The 17,864-nt window shown below is 39.8% G+C and overlaps 2 protein-coding genes across 14 annotated transcripts; both read left to right on the top strand.

Annotated features, from left to right (window-relative positions):
• The first annotated feature begins 2,097 nt into the window (after window positions 1-2,097).
• prxl2c (peroxiredoxin like 2C) lies at window positions 2,098-5,995 on the top strand. Its single transcript, XM_006789830.3, has 6 exons — window positions 2,098-2,551; window positions 2,861-2,929; window positions 3,096-3,149; window positions 4,223-4,328; window positions 4,418-4,552; window positions 4,659-5,995. The coding sequence occupies exons 1-6, from the start codon at window positions 2,369-2,371 to the stop codon at window positions 4,787-4,789; spliced, it is 678 nt and encodes a 225-aa protein (XP_006789893.1). The 5' UTR covers window positions 2,098-2,368; the 3' UTR covers window positions 4,790-5,995.
• A 103-nt stretch (window positions 5,996-6,098) lies between these two features.
• cdc14b (cell division cycle 14B) lies at window positions 6,099-17,693 on the top strand. 13 transcript variants are annotated; one of them, XM_006789831.3, is made up of 16 exons: window positions 6,099-6,358; window positions 7,488-7,578; window positions 8,142-8,217; window positions 8,651-8,743; window positions 8,868-8,944; window positions 9,829-9,895; window positions 9,980-10,130; window positions 10,216-10,446; window positions 10,549-10,687; window positions 10,931-11,096; window positions 11,179-11,276; window positions 14,944-14,991; window positions 15,084-15,209; window positions 15,714-15,882; window positions 16,799-16,864; window positions 16,959-17,693. In XM_006789831.3, the coding sequence occupies exons 1-15, from the start codon at window positions 6,250-6,252 to the stop codon at window positions 16,820-16,822; spliced, it is 1,665 nt and encodes a 554-aa protein (XP_006789894.1). In that variant the 5' UTR covers window positions 6,099-6,249; the 3' UTR covers window positions 16,823-16,864; window positions 16,959-17,693. The 13 variants fall into 13 exon arrangements, 8 of the variants coding, with proteins under 8 accessions (XP_006789894.1, XP_006789895.1, XP_006789897.1 ...); XM_006789833.2 differs by lacking the exon at window positions 6,099-6,358 and adding an exon at window positions 7,022-7,335; XM_006789832.3 differs by lacking the exon at window positions 16,799-16,864 and having other exon boundaries at window positions 6,100-6,358.
• The last annotated feature ends 171 nt before the right edge of the window (window positions 17,694-17,864 follow it).

Genomic DNA, 17,864 nt, shown 5'->3' on the forward strand with positions numbered 1-17,864 from the left:
GCTCTTGAGGACAGCACTTCCGCACCGAGAGGGCAGCGGGAAGGAAGCCGACGAGGGCTATTTGTAATTCGCCATCAATGAAAATCCTGTTCCCAGGATTTTGAGGATAGAGAAGAGCCAAACACTGGATTGATTTGATTTTTTTTTTTTCAATGATAGGTAAATGAAGCTTTGAAAACTGACTTAGAAAACACAGGGTCAAAATATTAAGCTATTGTCTCCTAATGCATACAAATTTGGAATTATACTAGAGTATGGGAATCATTTTGTATCGTGTTTAGATTGTGAAGGTATCGCCACAAGATCATTTAAATAAAAAACAAACTTTTAATTTATTAACCATAGGAAAACTGGACAACCGCCCCAAAATAATCTACTGACAGTGGTTGCTACAGAAAACACTACCTACCTTATAAATTTCTAGTCTTAACACCTTTACTCTTGCAGTTACTTTATTTACTGGTCTTCCTCTTCCCTGACAGCTACACATTTAGCACCTTTTATCCAGTATATCCACTACCGCTCCTCTTCAAATGTCCAAACCACCTCAGCCTTGCCTCTCTAAATCATCAAGCACTGGATATGAGCAGTCCCTCTGGTGCACTAATTTCTAATCCTGTCCATTCTGGTCACTCCCAACAAATAATCAGATTTTATTCGTGAACATAATAGTTGATATTGTAAATTAAGTGGCTCCACCTGTAGGTTTGGTTGTACTGAAGCTGCCAAGTGTCTACACACGCTGTGTATTATGTGAATTTAAAATAATGAATCCAACATAAAACAAGCATAAAATATACACATACTGCCAAAATAAATCAAAATTAATCAGAATGAACTCATTGTTTGTATCCTAAACGTTTCATGCATTAAACACTTCAAGTCTAGACCACCGAGTATTAGACTAAAGTATGAAATGTAAAATTTAAAAGTCACAAATAGGATAAAATGTATAGTTGTATGTAACTTAACTGGGTTTTCTGTAGTAACTACAGTATGTTGCAGCCAACTTGGTCTTGCGAGGAGCTAAAAAAAAAAACACTTTGGGGAGAGAGAATCAGGGCATAAAATTATAATTTATAAACATAACACAAGATGAGAGACTGTTAACGACAATATACATAGCACATGTAATTTTCTTCAGTACCGAACTGTACAGTACGTCTATATATATTTAATATGTAGAGAGAGATATATAATAATCTGGATGTAAAGTTCAAACTGTATTTCATTGTAAATTCCCATGGCAATGTTCTTCTTCTTCTTCTTCTTCTTAAATGTTATAGGCGGTTGCCAAACAACTGATTGGTTGCATTAACGCCACCACTAGTATGGAGTGTGGACTGGAATGACGCCCCACCCCACCCCAAAAACAAACAAACAAACAAACAAAAAACCTCAAAGCCTTTCAAACACTCTTCCCGCTTTAAAAAACTGAAATAAAGCCTGGTAACTCTTACTTCCAGAATCCTTTTGCAATAGGTCAACCAGATCCAGTTTCATATTCATATTAATGATGTTTTGGTTTAATTGTCCCCTCTCCACCTGATATTTCTGACAGTGCTCTGTAGTTTCTGTTTCTCCACAGAAGGCACATTTCCCCGTATTATGTTTCCCAATCAAGAATAATGTAGCATTTAACCCAGTATGTCCAAATCTCAATCTCGATATGACCATCTCCTCTCTCCTGCTTCTTCCAGTGGTCCTGATTTCTCCTACCCCCCTTTGTATTGTATACAACCACCGTCCTCTCCTTTCCTCCTCCCACTGCTTTTGCCAACTACTCCTCATTTCTTGCCGTATGATACTTTTCACTTCAGCTTGACCAAAACTAACAGCTAGGTCAACTATCCCATGTCTTGTGGCTTCCTTCGCCGCTCTGTCTGCCATTTCATTCCCCATTATTCCATAATGGGCTGGAATCCATAGAAACACAACTATAAGACCCATCATGTTTATTCTGAAAAGTGTTTGCGGAATTTCTGCTCTCGCATCTGAGTGACTACACTGTAAACAATAGCTTTTAATGGCCTCATATCCATGGCAATGTTGTTCACTGAGCTGAAATATATATAAATAAATGTTGCCTAACTGTTATTGTGAAGTCACAGCGCGCGCGCACTGACGCACTGACGCACCGGTCAGTTTCTGTTTTGTATTGCCTTATTTATACAACTAAATCCGGAGATTAAGATGATATTAACCAATGTTTAACCAATGAATATGCCGTCTCTCTTCGTTCTCCTAGAGAGAGAGAGAGAGAGAGAGAGCATATGGGCGTGAATTTTCCAGGCACCAGCTCCTCCAGGCTGAATTGCAACTCCCAAAATAGCAGCACTGCGAATTCTGGATCCTCTGAGAAAAACAAATGGCTGAAGTAGTTTCACCAATAACTCGACAAGTAACTAAAGGGAGCCAGGAAAATGTGACCTGTTTTGTGGATATTAATCTCAGAGACGTCGAAGACTGTTTAATTTACGACCAGCATGGAGTTTCTATTCCGTTCAAGACCCTATACCAAGACAGGAAATCGGTCATAATTTTTGTGCGGGTAGGGAAAACTTCATTTGGCTTAACTTTGCTGATGAGTTATGGGTTCGCATAGGCACCCTACCTTAAGTTGCATTTTTAAATGGGTCTTGATAGGCTTCAAAGTAGGTACCAGATGAGCCTAAGTGTAGCTGGCCAGATGCTCCAAGAATTTCCTGTGCTATGTTGGAAATGGACGAATGAAGAGATCGTTCTCCATAGGTGAAGACAGAGGGATAAATGTTATGGCGCAAGATGTGAATTTTTAAATGCAGTGATCTCTCTCATCACTACAGACTTTTAACATGTTATGTAATATGTGTCCCTGCAGAATTTCTTGTGCTACAGCTGTAAAGAGTATGTTGATGATTTGGGAAAAATACCCAGAGAAGTACTGGAGGTAAGTTCTGTTTAGTAAGGACCAGTGCACTGGAGACTGTCAAAACAAAGAGCACAGCTGCAACACTGGCAGCAAAGGTGCTCAGTTCTAGCAATAGAAGTTTTGATGAGTATTAACATAAATAATTGATCATGACAAATCCAAAATTCCATGTGTGTTGTTGCAGGATGCTGAAATTAGACTGGTCGTGATAGGTCAGTCCGCTTATCATCACATAAAGGTAATTATTTTGTTATATATACACCCACTGGACACTTGTTCAGCTGCTTGTTAAAGCAAATATCTGATCAGCCAACCACATGGCAGCAACTCAGTGCATTTATGCATGCAGACGTGGTCAAAACAACTTGCTGAAGTTTTGAAGAAAGGTGATTTAATTGAGTCTGGTTTTGACATGTGGCCGCTCTATTGGAATTCTGCCACAGTGCCATCTCTAACGTTTACAGAGAATGGTCGAGAAGAAAAAGGGGGAAAATATCCAGTGAGCACCAGTTGTCTATGTGAAAAGTAAGAGGAGAATGTCCAGACTGCTTCGAGCTGATAAGAAGGCACGAGTCACTGAAATAACCACTTGTTACAACCAAAATATGCAAAAGACCACACCTAGAGCCACTCCTGTCAGCTAAGTACAGGAAACTGAGGCTGCAGTTTGCACAGGCTCAACAAAATTGGGCAATAGAGGTTTGAAAAAAGCATTCTGGTCTCATGATTCTCCAATTCTACTTCTACATTCAGATGATAGTGATCTGAAGTAAAAAAAAAAGAATGAAAGTGTGGATTGATTCTGAACTGTTCAGGCTGCTGGTGGTATAATGGTGGAGGGCATATTTTCTTGGTATACCTTGGGCCACATGGAACCAATTGAGTGTGATTTAAACTCCGCAGCCTTCCCGAGTATTGATCTTGACCACGTCCATCCCTTTCTGACTACAGTATTCGCATCTTCTGATGGCTATTTCCAGCAGGATAACACATCAAAAAGCTCAGATAATCAAAACTAGTTCAAGGAACAAGAGAAAGAATTCACTATTCACTATATAAGAATTTCCACTACTGCAATCCAGTAGAACGTCTTTGGCATGATGGATGTGCAGCCATCAAAGCTGCACAAACTGTGTGATGCTATCAATTCAATATGAACCAAAATTTCTGTTGAATGTATGCCACAAAGAATTAAGGTCTAACTCTTGCAAGGTGTACCTATTACAGTGTCTGATGAGTGTATATAAATATCACAGCAGGCACTATAGTTTTCCAGACAAATGAACTCTTTCTTCTTGTTCTGTCATGTAGTCGTTCTGCTTGCTCACGGAGTATCCTTATGAAATATATGTGGATCCAGAGAGGCGCATTTACCAAAAGCTGGGGATGAAGAGAGAGGAGACATTCACAGACTCTGGTATGCAAAAACACTATTGGAGTGTATAAGTAAGCTTATTTTGAGATGATAATGAAACTTTGTCTTTGTATCTGTGTTTGTGAACTCAGCACAGCCTAGTCCTCATGTGAAGTCTGGCGTTTTTATGGGCCAAATCAAGACTATATGGAGAGCCGTGACTAGTCCTGCCTTTGATTTTCAGGGTGACCTACATCAACAAGGTGGAGCCATCATTGCAGGACCTGGTAAGTTGGTCTCTCTCTATATATATAATGTTATGTGTTAATGTTGCCACTGCATTATATCTTATATCTTTTTTCCTCACACTCACTGTTTTCTCCCTCTCTGCAGGCTCCAAAGTCCATTTTTCCCATCTTGACATGAACCGCCTGGACCACATGCCCATCAACTGGCTCCTTCAGCTTGCAGGAGCTCAGCAAACGATTGACTTCAGCGATAAGCCGAAAATCATTCACATCTAGTTAGGTGCCTGCCTGAAAGTGTGTTTCATCCCACGTCACTGCTGTAATCACACATGGAGTGTATATACAATCAGCTCCAAACTCTAAGACGACTAAATGAGTTTCTGTTGCTTCTGTTTTGCATTTGAATTCAACTTGATTGATAAATAGTACATTGCAATGACTTTATCAGCTTAACACACACCTCTCTCCTCTTCCCTCAACTGTCTTGGCTTTAATAACATCACTCAAACTGAAAGTGCATGCGGCAAGTTTGTGCAGAAACCGATAAGGCATGTTTTCCTGGCACGATCCGAAAGTGTTCCAAATATCTTCTTGAGAAATCAGTGAATGCTTGGCCTTTGCAGTGTCCCCTTTAAATGTTCAGCAGGGCTGAGGTCCAATGACTGTGGAGGAAAAAGTCGATGTCAGCCAGCACTCTTTATTCATAGTCTCATATAGTTTTCAAGTAGTTCTTGCAAAACTTTGACAAATAATTTGTCATTTTCTTTGTCCAACTCTATAGACAACCCTCCCAGAAATGAATATTTATGTTCAGAAATCTCTAACTTGGATTCATCATTACATTGATTTTTTTCCCCAGTGGTCTACTGTTAAGTTACATTACTGTTGAGGATAGACAAATTGCAGCAAGAAGAGTTTTATCCGTAACAAATATTTCAGTCCCAGCATTCCCAAGTCTGTTATTTATTTCAAGGCTAGACACTGACCTGACCGAATTGCCAAAAACCTGGGAGAGGTTAGAATCACTGGCCTTGCAAATAGTACAGTTTCATTTTAAAAGAAAAATGCACTACTGGCATTGTCCAGTGTCTCCAATCACATGTCAAGAGCTGATGATGGTTGTTCTTGATGCAGGAGGATTTTCTCTGTTTTCAGTCTGTGGTCTGAAACAGCAGTAAACCCTTATATTCCAGTGTGTTTTGTGGTATAATTATGTGCCTATTTTGTAGTGATAAGACTGAATAGCAGCTGTTGCACTGATTTTACTACCTTGTCACATTCCCATTGCAATCTGCAAAGTTTATTATATTGTAAATAAAGACATTTTATTGTTATTTATTGGCTGCCATATATGCTCTACAGTGCAAGGCCAGCGCACGGTTGCATTCAAATGGGAAAAACTCTGGCATAAAGGACTACATTTCCAATATGTTATCTATTGGTACAGCACCAGCTGCTGCAGCTGAACAGTGAAGGGTGGGCACTGGACATCTAATCCCGATACGTCACTTGCAGGGGATTCAGAAAGCAGAAACCTGCCCCTGTTCACAGACGTCACCACCACCACCGGAGAGGTTGGAACGGGTAACTGGAAGCACGCAGACACAGTCAGACCATCGGGGGCGAGACATGACATATTAGCGCGTCAACAACACGAGGACAAGCCGCAGCACTGCGAAGCGCAGGGGTGTCTGTCGCTGCTGCACGGGAATGTCCAGCAGCCCTGAGGAGAAAAAATGAAGCGCAAGAGCGAAAGGAGGCGAGCCGAGTCGAGGAAAAAGCGCTGTGCAGCTCACAGCAGCTCAGAGGCGGAGCCAAACTCTGATATTTACATTGAGATAACAGGTAAGGGGGTCTGCAGAATGCACCCGGTCAACTTTGCGCACAGTTGGCAAATGCACGAAAGCGCGCACTGCAGGCGAAACCCCCCCAAAAATGTCGTGCACTGACCACTGTGTGTGAACGTCTTTGATTTTTTCCCCTGCTTTTGTCCTCGCATGGCGACACCGTCTGTCCCTTTAATGTTATTACAGCGGGTTTTGCCTCGATTTACCTTAGCCCCGTGCACATGAAACCTCCAACAATGAGCAGTTTTACTCGGGTATTTAATTTCAGAGCAGGGAATTGCGGCAGAGCTGCACCTTTTTGTTTTATGAAGTCGGTGTGAGTGCATACTTAGAGGTGGTTTGCTGTGTCAATGTCATAAATATCACAGTCAACCCACTGTCAGTTCCATTTATGTTTTATTTTCATATCTTTATGGCGTTTCCTGGTTCCCACATCCTCGGTGAGCTGAAAGAGGGGAGGTTCGTCGAAGTAGAAATCACAAATCTGACTGGCTAAGAGATCGTCCTAGCAACCGCTTGGGCAACGATCCCAGAGCCTATCATGTGTCTAATATCAAGAACTTTAAACTGAACTAGGCGGGGCAGAGCCTGACGTACGCGTTTGTCTACCAATCACGTAGTCCTCTGCATCTCTTGCAGCCAATAGCGTCCCGAGAACCGCCTCAGGGGAGGGGTCGCGCAGAGCTCATTTTTAGCAGAGTACGCACTTAGACACGAAACTCTCCGTCCTTCCCTCTTCGGCAAGTGACTTTCTCCACTTTAAAAGACTAAAAAAACCTTCCTTATCCCTTTTAAATTTACATTTTGCCACTTTAAACTGAACTATTCGCGTTTTATTTTTTTTTTTACCTAGCATGCGAAAGTCTCAGTGAAAAAAGTCACCCCGTGTGTTTCTGTATAAAAACGTCATGTTCAAAACAGTTTGCAAGATGACCGCGGACGATGTTTCGTCAGTGTGCATTGAGTTCATCAAAGGTAAGTCGCGAGAAAAATACTTTTAAGAAGTATTAGACGAAGAGGGTTTTTTTTATAATCAGCAGCATGCATGTGTTTACATGACAAAAAAACAAGTAACTGCCTTTATTTTAATGTTGTCCCCTCCCTCTTCCCCTGTCGTGTTCCTCCAGATCAACTGTATTTTGCCATACTTCAGCAAAAGATCAAGAGCACAGCTGAAAGACACTGTTTCTGCATCGATGAAGAACTGGCATATGAGAAGTGAGTAGTCACACTCACCACTTACTTGGATTACTAGTTTCCATATCGTGTGTGTCCCCTTGCCCTTTCTTTCTTTCTTTCTCTCCTTTTGGTCTGAGTGCCATAAAATAGGCACACCTCATGTTATCAAATGCTGATCTTTAACAGTAGAGTTTGTGTGAGTAGATGTGTACATAACTTGCCCCTTACTGTGATGTTACGCAATGTCATGGTGCATTGCAAAAGATATTCAACTTCAAAGCTAGTGAAAGAGGTTCCACTACTTTCTATCTTAGCAACATCAGGGCTTTTAAAGGATGGCTCACTAGGACAGGACGGGACAGGACTGACCTTTTAAAGTTTATGCCAGTGTTACAAAAAGACCTGGTGTTTGCAGCTTTTTGTCCTGTTCTGATTGACCCATGATGTTTCTAAATATAGCCTTTACTCTGTCAGTGTTTTTACAGTGTGAATCTTGGGTAGCCGATTCTGTCTAGTGAAACTTCCCTAGAGATGATAGCTGGCTGCATAAATAGCCACTGACACACTCTTTGTTCTCTGCTTTCTCTCTCTCCCTCTCTTAGCTTCTATGCGGACTTTGGTCCCCTTAACCTGGCCATGTTTTATCGCTTCTGCTGCAAGCTGACAAAGAAGCTCAAGGTAAAGTAAACTGATGCTCTTAATTTGCAGTTCCTGTAAAGGGGGGGGGGGGTTCAATCAATAGCTTTTTATACCTACAGTAGGTAAACAAAGTAAAGTAGTGTTTGGGCTTTTATGTAATACAGTCAGCTGTCTTATTGTTTAATCTATGTACCTAATAATGCAAACATGTTTGTGTTATTGCTTTGTGCTGAGACAGTTTACGTGTATTTGCATGTGAGCTTGAAAAGATGCTGATCACAGACTGGGGCAGCTGAGCTCCAGTGCATGATTGATTTATTGATGGTTGTCCAGCCTATTTAAGATATCTTTGCTTGTTGATCCTTGGTAGACCTAATGAATATCTTTTCAGTTATACAGGTAATCATTTTTTTTGTCAATCAAATAAATAAAGAATCACCTGTAATTTCATGTTGTTAATGTATTTGTGCAGTCCATTACACTCTCAAGGAAGAAGATCATATTTTATACATGTGGAGATCAGAAGAAGCAAGCCAATGCTGCCTATCTAATAGGCTCATATGCAGTAAGTTGTTTGCAAACATGTGTATTACAAATAACTTATGGACTTGTGCTGTGCCTAATGTAACAGAAATTATATTAGCATGTAATACATATGGCATTTGCTGATTGCACATTTGTATTTATAGGTAATGCATCTAAATATGTTGCCAGAGGAGGCCTACAGTCTGCTGGTGTCAAGAAATTCATCATATATTCCATTCAGGTAACAGTTCGCCAACACAATTTTTACTAAGACGAATTTAATAATAACAGTTTTAACTGCCATTCACATTTTAATTTGATTTAATTTAAGTGTCTCTGACGGAAAGTTTAAGTTTCTGGTTTCATTTCTGGTTTCAGCCTTCATTAATCAAGGAGACTGTTAAGTGATAAGAGGAGCTGGGTGGGAGGGTTAAACTATACTGATAAAAGGAAAATGATAATAGATTAACTGCTATTCTAGTTATTGTTTTTTCTTAAAGGGGACCTATTAAGCTAAATTTCCAGTTCCAGGTTTCTCTTACTGGACTCTACTAGAGTTTCTCTGCACAATTCACAAATTAAAATAACACTTAGTTATAAATAGCGGACATTGGTGCAAGCTTGTAAAAAAATTTAGCTCATTTTAGCTCCTCTGCCTTTGAGCTAAATTTCTTCTGATTGGCTTACCTCAAAAGCACGTTATCATATCATTATAACTATCCAAAAAGAAGTAAAACATATTGGAAACCAAGGTTATAGAGCAGTCAGAAGCCTAAATTCGCATAGGTTTCCTGCAGACATTATTTAATATAAGCATCCACCATTGTAACAACATCTGTTTAACAGAAAATTTGAAATCATAATAGGTCCACTTTAACATACCTCAATGAAATTGCACAGCAAATTAAATATTGGAGCACTGTTTAGCCCCAACTACAACACAAGATTAAAGCACAATGCTACTGTGGCTCATCAGAATTATGACAGGGACCTTTAAGAGGGGGTGTCACACATGCTTTTTGAGAGAGAAAGAGAGAAAAAGTTCATATTCATATTCAGTGTTTAAATTAATATGAAATCCCATGTATGTTGTGCAGAACTTTAAATATGTTTTATGTTTTACAGAGATGCTTCATTTGGAACCTGCATGTACAATCTGAACATCCTAGACTGTCTTCGTGGTGTGCACAAAGTATGTCATTTAAAGAATGAATTCCTTTTCTTTGTTGTATTAACACACCCTAACAAAATTACTTTCAATTCAACGCTCCGCTAGGCTTTGCATTATGGCTGGCTCGACTTCTCTAACTTTGATGTGGAAGAATATGAGCACTATGAGAGAGCAGAAAATGGAGACTTGAACTGGATCATTCCAGGAAAGTTCCTTGCATTCAGTGGGCCGCATCCAAAAAGCAAAATAGAGAATGGTAATTCAAGTACATTACAGAACTATGTCTCACCACATTTTAACACATGCTGAACTCACAAGAATGTTTTCCTTTCTTATTTTAGGGTACCCTTTGCATGCTCCGGAGGCCTACATCCCATACTTCAGGAAGCACAACATCACTACCATCATCAGACTCAACAAGAAGATGTATGATGCCCGACGTTTTACAGACTCTGGGTTTGAACATCAGGACCTCTTCTTTGTGGATGGAAGCACACCGAATGATTCTATTGTTAGGACGTTTCTCAACATCTGTGAGAACGCTGAAGGAGCCATTGCAGTCCACTGTAAAGGTAGGTTTTTTTGGTGCAAGACGCACTTGTAGCTACATAAACCTTGCCCGGTTTCCTGTTTATGGCACAATTTCATGCCACACTACTTTTCTTTTGTTTTAGCTGGGCTAGGAAGGACTGGTACTCTGATTGCCTGCTATATGATGAAACATTACCGCCTAACTGCAGCAGAGGCCATCGCTTGGATACGGATCTGCCGACCAGGGTCCATCATTGGACCTCAGCAGAACTTTGTTGAAGAGTAGGTGTTCACTAGAGCAGGACTTTCAAAATGTCACATTTTAAAAAATCTTTAAATACTTTAAAAGTATTTTGTATTGATACATATCTGAGATCAAACTAGATAAATTAACCACAGTTTAAGTTTTATAGCTGTGGTTTGAAACAACACTGTTTCAGGCAACAAATTATTAGATGATGAAAAATCTTAAAGTCATGTGATTTTTGGTTTGGCAAGAAAATCATTGTGTGGTTTGTGTATCAGGAAGCAGAACAGTCTGTGGGCAGAAGGAGATGTTTTCCGCGAGAAGATGCTGAATGAACGCGAGAATGGTAAGATGGCTGTAACCAGGATCCTATCTGGAGTGGATGACATAACCATCAATGGGAGCAACAAGAACAGAGGATCCAAGAAAGAAGAGATGGAAATGGTGAGTTTGAAACTCAAGTCTTAAGTCTTTCATTCTAATAATTCATTCTGCTCATTGTTTTTTTTTTTTTTTTTTTTTGCAGTACAATGATGAAGAGGAGAGAAATGGCCTAACACAGGGTGATAAATTACGAGCTCTTAAGAGCAAGAGGCAGGCCAGATCATCCTCGGGTTCACTATCGTAAGTATCCAGGCAGCTTGCAAGCCTCATCATGCATCACACCATTGTGCTGTAGTACAGTAAAATGAGCGAATCAGTCCCTTGGATCATTACATGTATACAGTAGTGTTTTTCAAAGCATAAAAAAGATGACCAGGAAGTGATCATGTAGGATTTCTTTGGTTACATTTATCATTTCGTTGGGTAAGCTTTCTGTCTTCCTCAGTAACTTCTTCCAGGTAGTCTGCTGGAAGAGGACTGTTCTGAGGATTTGGCAGGGCTGCCCTCATTTAACCATGCCATACAATTTCATCCTAATACTGTACTTTAAACCATTTGGAATATCTGCATTAATTTAATAACCATTTTTCTTTTTTCAAATGTCATCTCATACGGATCGAGTATAATAAAGTCATCCTATTATCATGTGTAATCAGTGAGGATAAACAATAAGATGAGAAAGTGGTAGCCCAGATACTTAGGCTGAAAGTGAGACAGTTGTTTGGAGGGTTGGATTTTAGTTATCTGATATACACTTTTCCAGGAAAAACAGTTTTGTGGGTTGAATTTAGAAAGGCATGAACGATGTGGAAGCTAAAGATGATAGCTCTATGAAAATCTGATGGTGCTGATGGTGTGTAAGCTGTGTTCTTTGGTCAGAAGCTTAAAAAAGTTCAGTTTGGACAAAAGGATATGTAAGCCAAGTCAATATAGAGCTTATCTGTCACTAGGTTATTATGAAATCAGTGTAACTAGGTCACTCATTCAAGTCAACAGAAAGCTTTTCTATAGATAAACTTTGTAGCTGAGACAACAAATATTGATTAGCTTTTCTAATTCTTTGAAAAAAGAAGAAGGAAAAAAAGAAAAGAAAAGATCAGCCGTATTTGGACAACTATGACGTGAGCGTCCAGCTCTATGCCAGTGGGGGGTGCTAAAGTGCAAAACCTAACCCTCTACTGAACAACAACATCATTAAAAGATTATTAAAATTTCCTCTATTGTTGTTTTTCTGCCCAAGTCCACATTATTTGTGTCCATATAATTCAAAGCTGTGGAAGGTTGGTCAATATGGCAGAGTATGGTTGACCGGCCTCTGCCAATGTACCCATATGGCTTTGGCTTTTGTTGTCCCATGTCAGGCAGGTGGTAGTGTTCTGCTGCAACCTCATGGGCACGGTGTGGCCGATGTGTTGCCTGCCGTTCAAAAGATAGCAGAGAGAGGCAGAGAAAGAGTTGGGGAGAGGAAAAACAGAGAGAGGATGTGAGGTTTTGTACGTTGGAGGTAAGTGCACGTCAGTTCCTTTCTAGCCGACATCCTCTTCCTGTTTAAAAAAATATATATTGGTAAGCCAGCGAATGGTGTGACAGATTTGAAGTTGTCCTTTTTTTCTCTCTTCCTTTTCTTTTCTTTTGATGACTGGTGTGAAGAGGTTATGCACTTAGTGGATGCATTACATTTACACGCCTTTCATTATCTGCCTCATGGACACACTGAGCTGTTCTGCTTTGATATCAAGGCATATCTGTGGTATCTTCTGAGTCACAATAAAAGCTCTCAAGTTAACAGCACCAATTATTCAACCAATCACGGTTTTAAATAAGATCGGGATTAGTTGAATTCAATGTTTTATTGCTTGGCTTGCACGACTGACTTGGCTCACATCAAGATAAAGTCTGAATCAGGGAAGCTTTGACCTTGTTCTCATCTGCAGTACGTAATTCCTCATTGTTTGGTAAAGTAGTGAATTTGCCAGCTGATTCATTAATGTTTAGGTGTAAATTGGCAGTAGTTCTTTGGTACTGGACTAAGCTATGATTTTGAGTGTTTTGTGAGTTTAATTAATGTCTTTAAATTCTGTTATTTGGATAGTAAAATCCTCCAGATCCTCATTATCACATAAAGCATTAGGAAAACATTGTGGGCTAGGGGCTATGGGCTAGGTAGTTGCACGAAAACAGAGTTGAGGCTGAAGGGAGATTTGCTTGCACTACAGGCCATATGCTGCTGCAGGGAATGCATTGCTACACATCTAATGCTCCATTTCCAGCTGAGCATCACCATCTGGCTCCACTGTTTGGTTTATTATGCAACACCAATATGCATGTTAAACTCCAGGGACGATTAGAACGATGACTGTCAGAACTTCTTCACTTTTTCTGCCTCTTCACGCATGGCAACAGGCATGAAACCCTTGGACATGCACGCATGCACATGCCTCTGTGTTTGTGTCTAACATGTACTTAATGCTGGGCTGGGATCATTGTCAGTTGCCTGTTGTTTTTCCATTGCTCTTGTGACTGGATCAGTGTATGCATACCATCTGAGCTTTGTTTACTCTTGCAGGAGTCCATCTCTGTTAGATTCTATTAAAAGTGTGGGACAGAGTTTAGAAATGGGTGCTTAATTCTTGTAGGATCTGACTATTTTTAGATGTTCCTGTTAAACAGAGCCCATCTCCTTCATTGGCAGGCTTATATCAATCACTACAATTTCAGTAGCAGGGATACTGTTATCTTTTTAATGTCTGTAAATGCTGCCTGGGGTTTTTTTTTTCCTAGAATCGTGTTTTATTTTCAAGTAATTTTGAGGTGCTTACAATAAAAAAAACCTCACTTCTATATTTATTATAAATATGTAGAACTTGAGGAAAAAACAACAACTTTATTTTACTTAAGTAAGTTAACCTACTTTAAACTTCCTACATTAGTTGGGTTCTTTATAGCTGACTGCTTATACAACAGAGCAAGTGATGAACAAAAATATGCTGTTTGGCACTGTTGGATGAAAGGCTCTACAAAAGGTGATTCATCTAATCCAGTCCCAGTGGAAAAGCACAACATCAGAGGCTTTATGTCCTGCCCAGACGTCTCTTGTCTCTCCTTCCTTTTTTTCCCCTTTTTTTCCGTTTGCTCTTGTTGTTGGATTTGTCCTCCTTTCAGATGGCTGGTAGCCATGCTGCTCTCCTCCCTGTGTAGCCTTGCCCTGTGGTGGATTGTGTATGGCTTCCCTTCTTCCATCCTGCATTTCTGTATAGACGGGTTAGGATTTCAATGAGTTCTACTGCCCGTCAGCCCCCCAAAAACCTGCCCTGCCCCTCCTTCTGGAGCTCTAACTGAGAATGCTGTAAGTGAGCCCCCAGTCTCTTTTTAATTCCCAACCCGAATCAGAAATTTGTTCAAAATCATCTTACTGTTCCTATATTATTTCTGCAAATACTGTTAAGTCAAAGCTAATGAGCAGAGCCAGTTTTTAAAAATCTAAAACATCAAAGGCTACTGCCTTGTCCTTGTCAACATTTTTTGTACATGATGATTTGTACCATAAACATTCCCATCACCCCGTCACCTTTACACATCATGCTTTGCTGGTTATTGTGTTGACTTATTCCCAACTGTTAAATTGGCAGACAATTAAGAGCTGCTGATGGAAATGACTAAGACAGATCAAGACTCTTTTTAAGTTTTAGTGCAACCTCCTCGCTTTAACTTAGCTCTACTAATCCTACCTGGCTGCTGAATGCAATAATATTCTGTTCACACGGCTAAAACTGTCACATTAAAAACAAAACATTTTTTTCTCATTACCATGCAAACCTTTCCCCTGCTATCCACTCTGAAGTGTAGTTCATTACATATACATATAAAGTTTCACATTTTTTACTGCTATGTTACTTTGTCTTCACAGACAAGAGGAGAATAAGATGCACACCAGATCCTCATCACAGTCCCTGAGGTAAAGTGTACAATGTACACACAAAATGCACACCTACATACACATACTGACATAAAGCAGGGCTTAGACTAATGAATATGTCTCCTCTGTAGCGGAGTCATCTTGCAGGCAAGTTTTCAGAGCTGTAAGACAAGTGTTAGCCCATTGGCTCTATCTGACCAGTCAGACAGCAGGAAAAGGACCAGAACCTCCCTTCCAGCTAATGGAACAGGAGGAAGGTCAGTGGAATAATTTAAATAACACTCATTTGCCTGAACTGACTTCCCCAGATAGACTTTACATACTTTATACAGTTAAAATTATCCATAAAGGTCAACAATGTTTCAGTTTGGATCATGGACTAGACAGAAAAGATTGCTGCAGCCGCAATTTGACATCACCCATAGGTCAGCAGTCTTAGTTTTTTTTAAGCTAGACTTTAGGAGCCAAGGATAATAAAGGGATCATAATCTGCAGATAGAACATCATGTATATTCAATATGAAAGTGTTTACCTAGTTGCCCCCTGCTGGCCATTATAAATAATGCATGTTTAAAGAAGTCTGTAGGTTGTATTTGTAACTTCAGTTATTACATATGAAATTGTACTGTTGTAATAAAAATACATGCTTTGTATTTTGATTCCTCTATGTGCCATTGAAACTGAAAAAACAAAAATAGAGAGGCTATAGCCACTCATGAGTCCTTGCTGAGTACATTAACAGCTTCCCTTTTCTCTACCAGCTCCCTGTGCAACACCAGACTGGTCAGGTCCCTAGGCAACTTGCATGTCGTGGCTGGTGGCAAAGACTCAATGTGTTGTGAACCATGTGACAGCCATAGACAGACAGCCAGTGTCACAACCAACTTAGGCTCTCCCATCAGCTTAAGCATGGGACAGGTCCATCTACAGGCAAGCTTCCTTAGATCTTCACAAGCCAAGTGGAGATTTGGACTGCATTTGCACAGGAGCCAAAAATTTGCAATATGCAAAAAGAGATATGATCTTTAGTGCCTGTGCAAATTCAGCAAAAATTCCAGAGGCTTGGAATACACGTCGTTTCACTTCAGTTTTCAAAAAAGGGGTTGTGCCATAATCATATGACGTTCCTAGGCTGGGCTGCATCACCTACTGAAACAAAACCTGTGGTTCATTCAAAAAATGTGTTTCTTAAAAAAACTGTTTCCACCAACAACAGTTAAGATCTTACAGTTTAGGTAAAAGTGGAAGCATTTGAATGCAATTTTTTTTTTTAAATGAAGGAATGGATAAATTATAAACAGGTGAATACTTTCATTGAATTTAATTATTCAGTTAATTTAAGCATTAAGTAAAACAAAATGGTACTGCAGATCCTTTCAGTGTAGAACAATTTGCATTTTTTCATCATGACCGAAGGCTATTAAGGTTTACATAGAGAAACTAAATACTATTAATAAATATAAATATTGTTTTATGAATTTGATGAAGGTGCAACCCAGCTCGGATTCTTTACTCAGATGAACTAACCTTTATATATAACCGGATATTGTCCAGGTCTAACATGTAGTAAATCTGATGGTGCATATGTACCACTATCAGGATGCTAAATTAAATTCCACTTGGCACAATCCCCCTGCTGCTTCATTCAAACATTTTCCCTGCATGTTCTCTGAGAACAGTTTGTTTGGGAGTATGGCTGGCTATAGCTTCTCTAGACTTTGTGCGCCTCACTCTGTCTTTGGCCTGTTGTTACCACTCTGTAGCCATGTGCGCATTCTTTTCTTGAGCCAATCTTTAATGTTCACCTCCCTTCTTTTCCTCCCTTTACGTTTCATATATGCAACAGACGTACCGTCTCCAGAGGATGTAAAGCTCGCAGCTCTTTGCAATCCATTAGGTTTTCCAGGCTATGGTATCTACCGCTTCACTTTTCTGTCTTGCATTTACTCTAGTATTGTAATGATTTAACCTTAAATAACTCTATTTTTCCCCCTTCTTCTTTGTAGTCACTCCATACCCAAACCTAGAGCTCCTCTACTGCGGTGAGCCTGTGGATGTGGAAAATCCGATACATTACCTTCTATACAGCTGACGTGGGGGGAAGAGACGTTACAGAACCACCACAAGTACTTCATTCAAAATTGTATGATTACAAGCCATTTTATCCATAGGACTCTTTTTAAAAAATATTTTTTAAACATAGAATCATGAACTGAACTGCTAGTTTTAATCATTGCCTGGTTGTTTCTACTTAACTGAAGCATGCAGTAGCAGCATCAGATCAAACCATTGTATGAATGTGTGGATCCAGGAGATTTCCTCCAAAATGAGCACTGTGCAGAACTTATTCTGATAAGAGTTCATGGTGGGAAGTATTTGATAGAATTGGCCTTTAATTTGTCCCGAGTCCCTGATCTTGGGCCCTGCATTGTGTGTTTGCCATGGACATAGTTAAGTCTCTTGGCAGTAATTCCATCACAATACAACACCATGTGCATTTGTACCTCTATTGAATATCTGATTTGTCTTACTTGTGAAGCTTTTCAGCTCCTGTACTTAAACTGTAAATATGTCAACATTTGATATCCTCTGTATTTTGTAAATATTTTGTACTGTTAGATCATCCTATAAATGAGTGGGTGGTCCTAACGGGGCCTGGTCTAACTCACCTTCATAATCCACTAAAGACATTTGCTTGAAGCACATAGAATCATACTTTTTAATAAATGTATACCCAAGTATGTCTCTGGCTTAGTCCTTTCATTACATGTTTTAAGCACAATTATTATAGTTGTTCCCAGATCCTTTTTTAAACCCCCAGACTGGGTGCCGCTTGCTAACAGTTGGAAAGAGAAGCAGGTAGGTGGAGATGCTGTGCTCAGCTGTAAAACCATATTAAGAATATCCTCCAT

Source organism: Neolamprologus brichardi, chromosome 12, assembly GCF_056152115.1.
Source record: "Neolamprologus brichardi isolate AB-2024 chromosome 12, ASM5615211v1, whole genome shotgun sequence".
NCBI lineage: Eukaryota > Metazoa > Chordata > Actinopteri > Cichliformes > Cichlidae > Neolamprologus > Neolamprologus brichardi.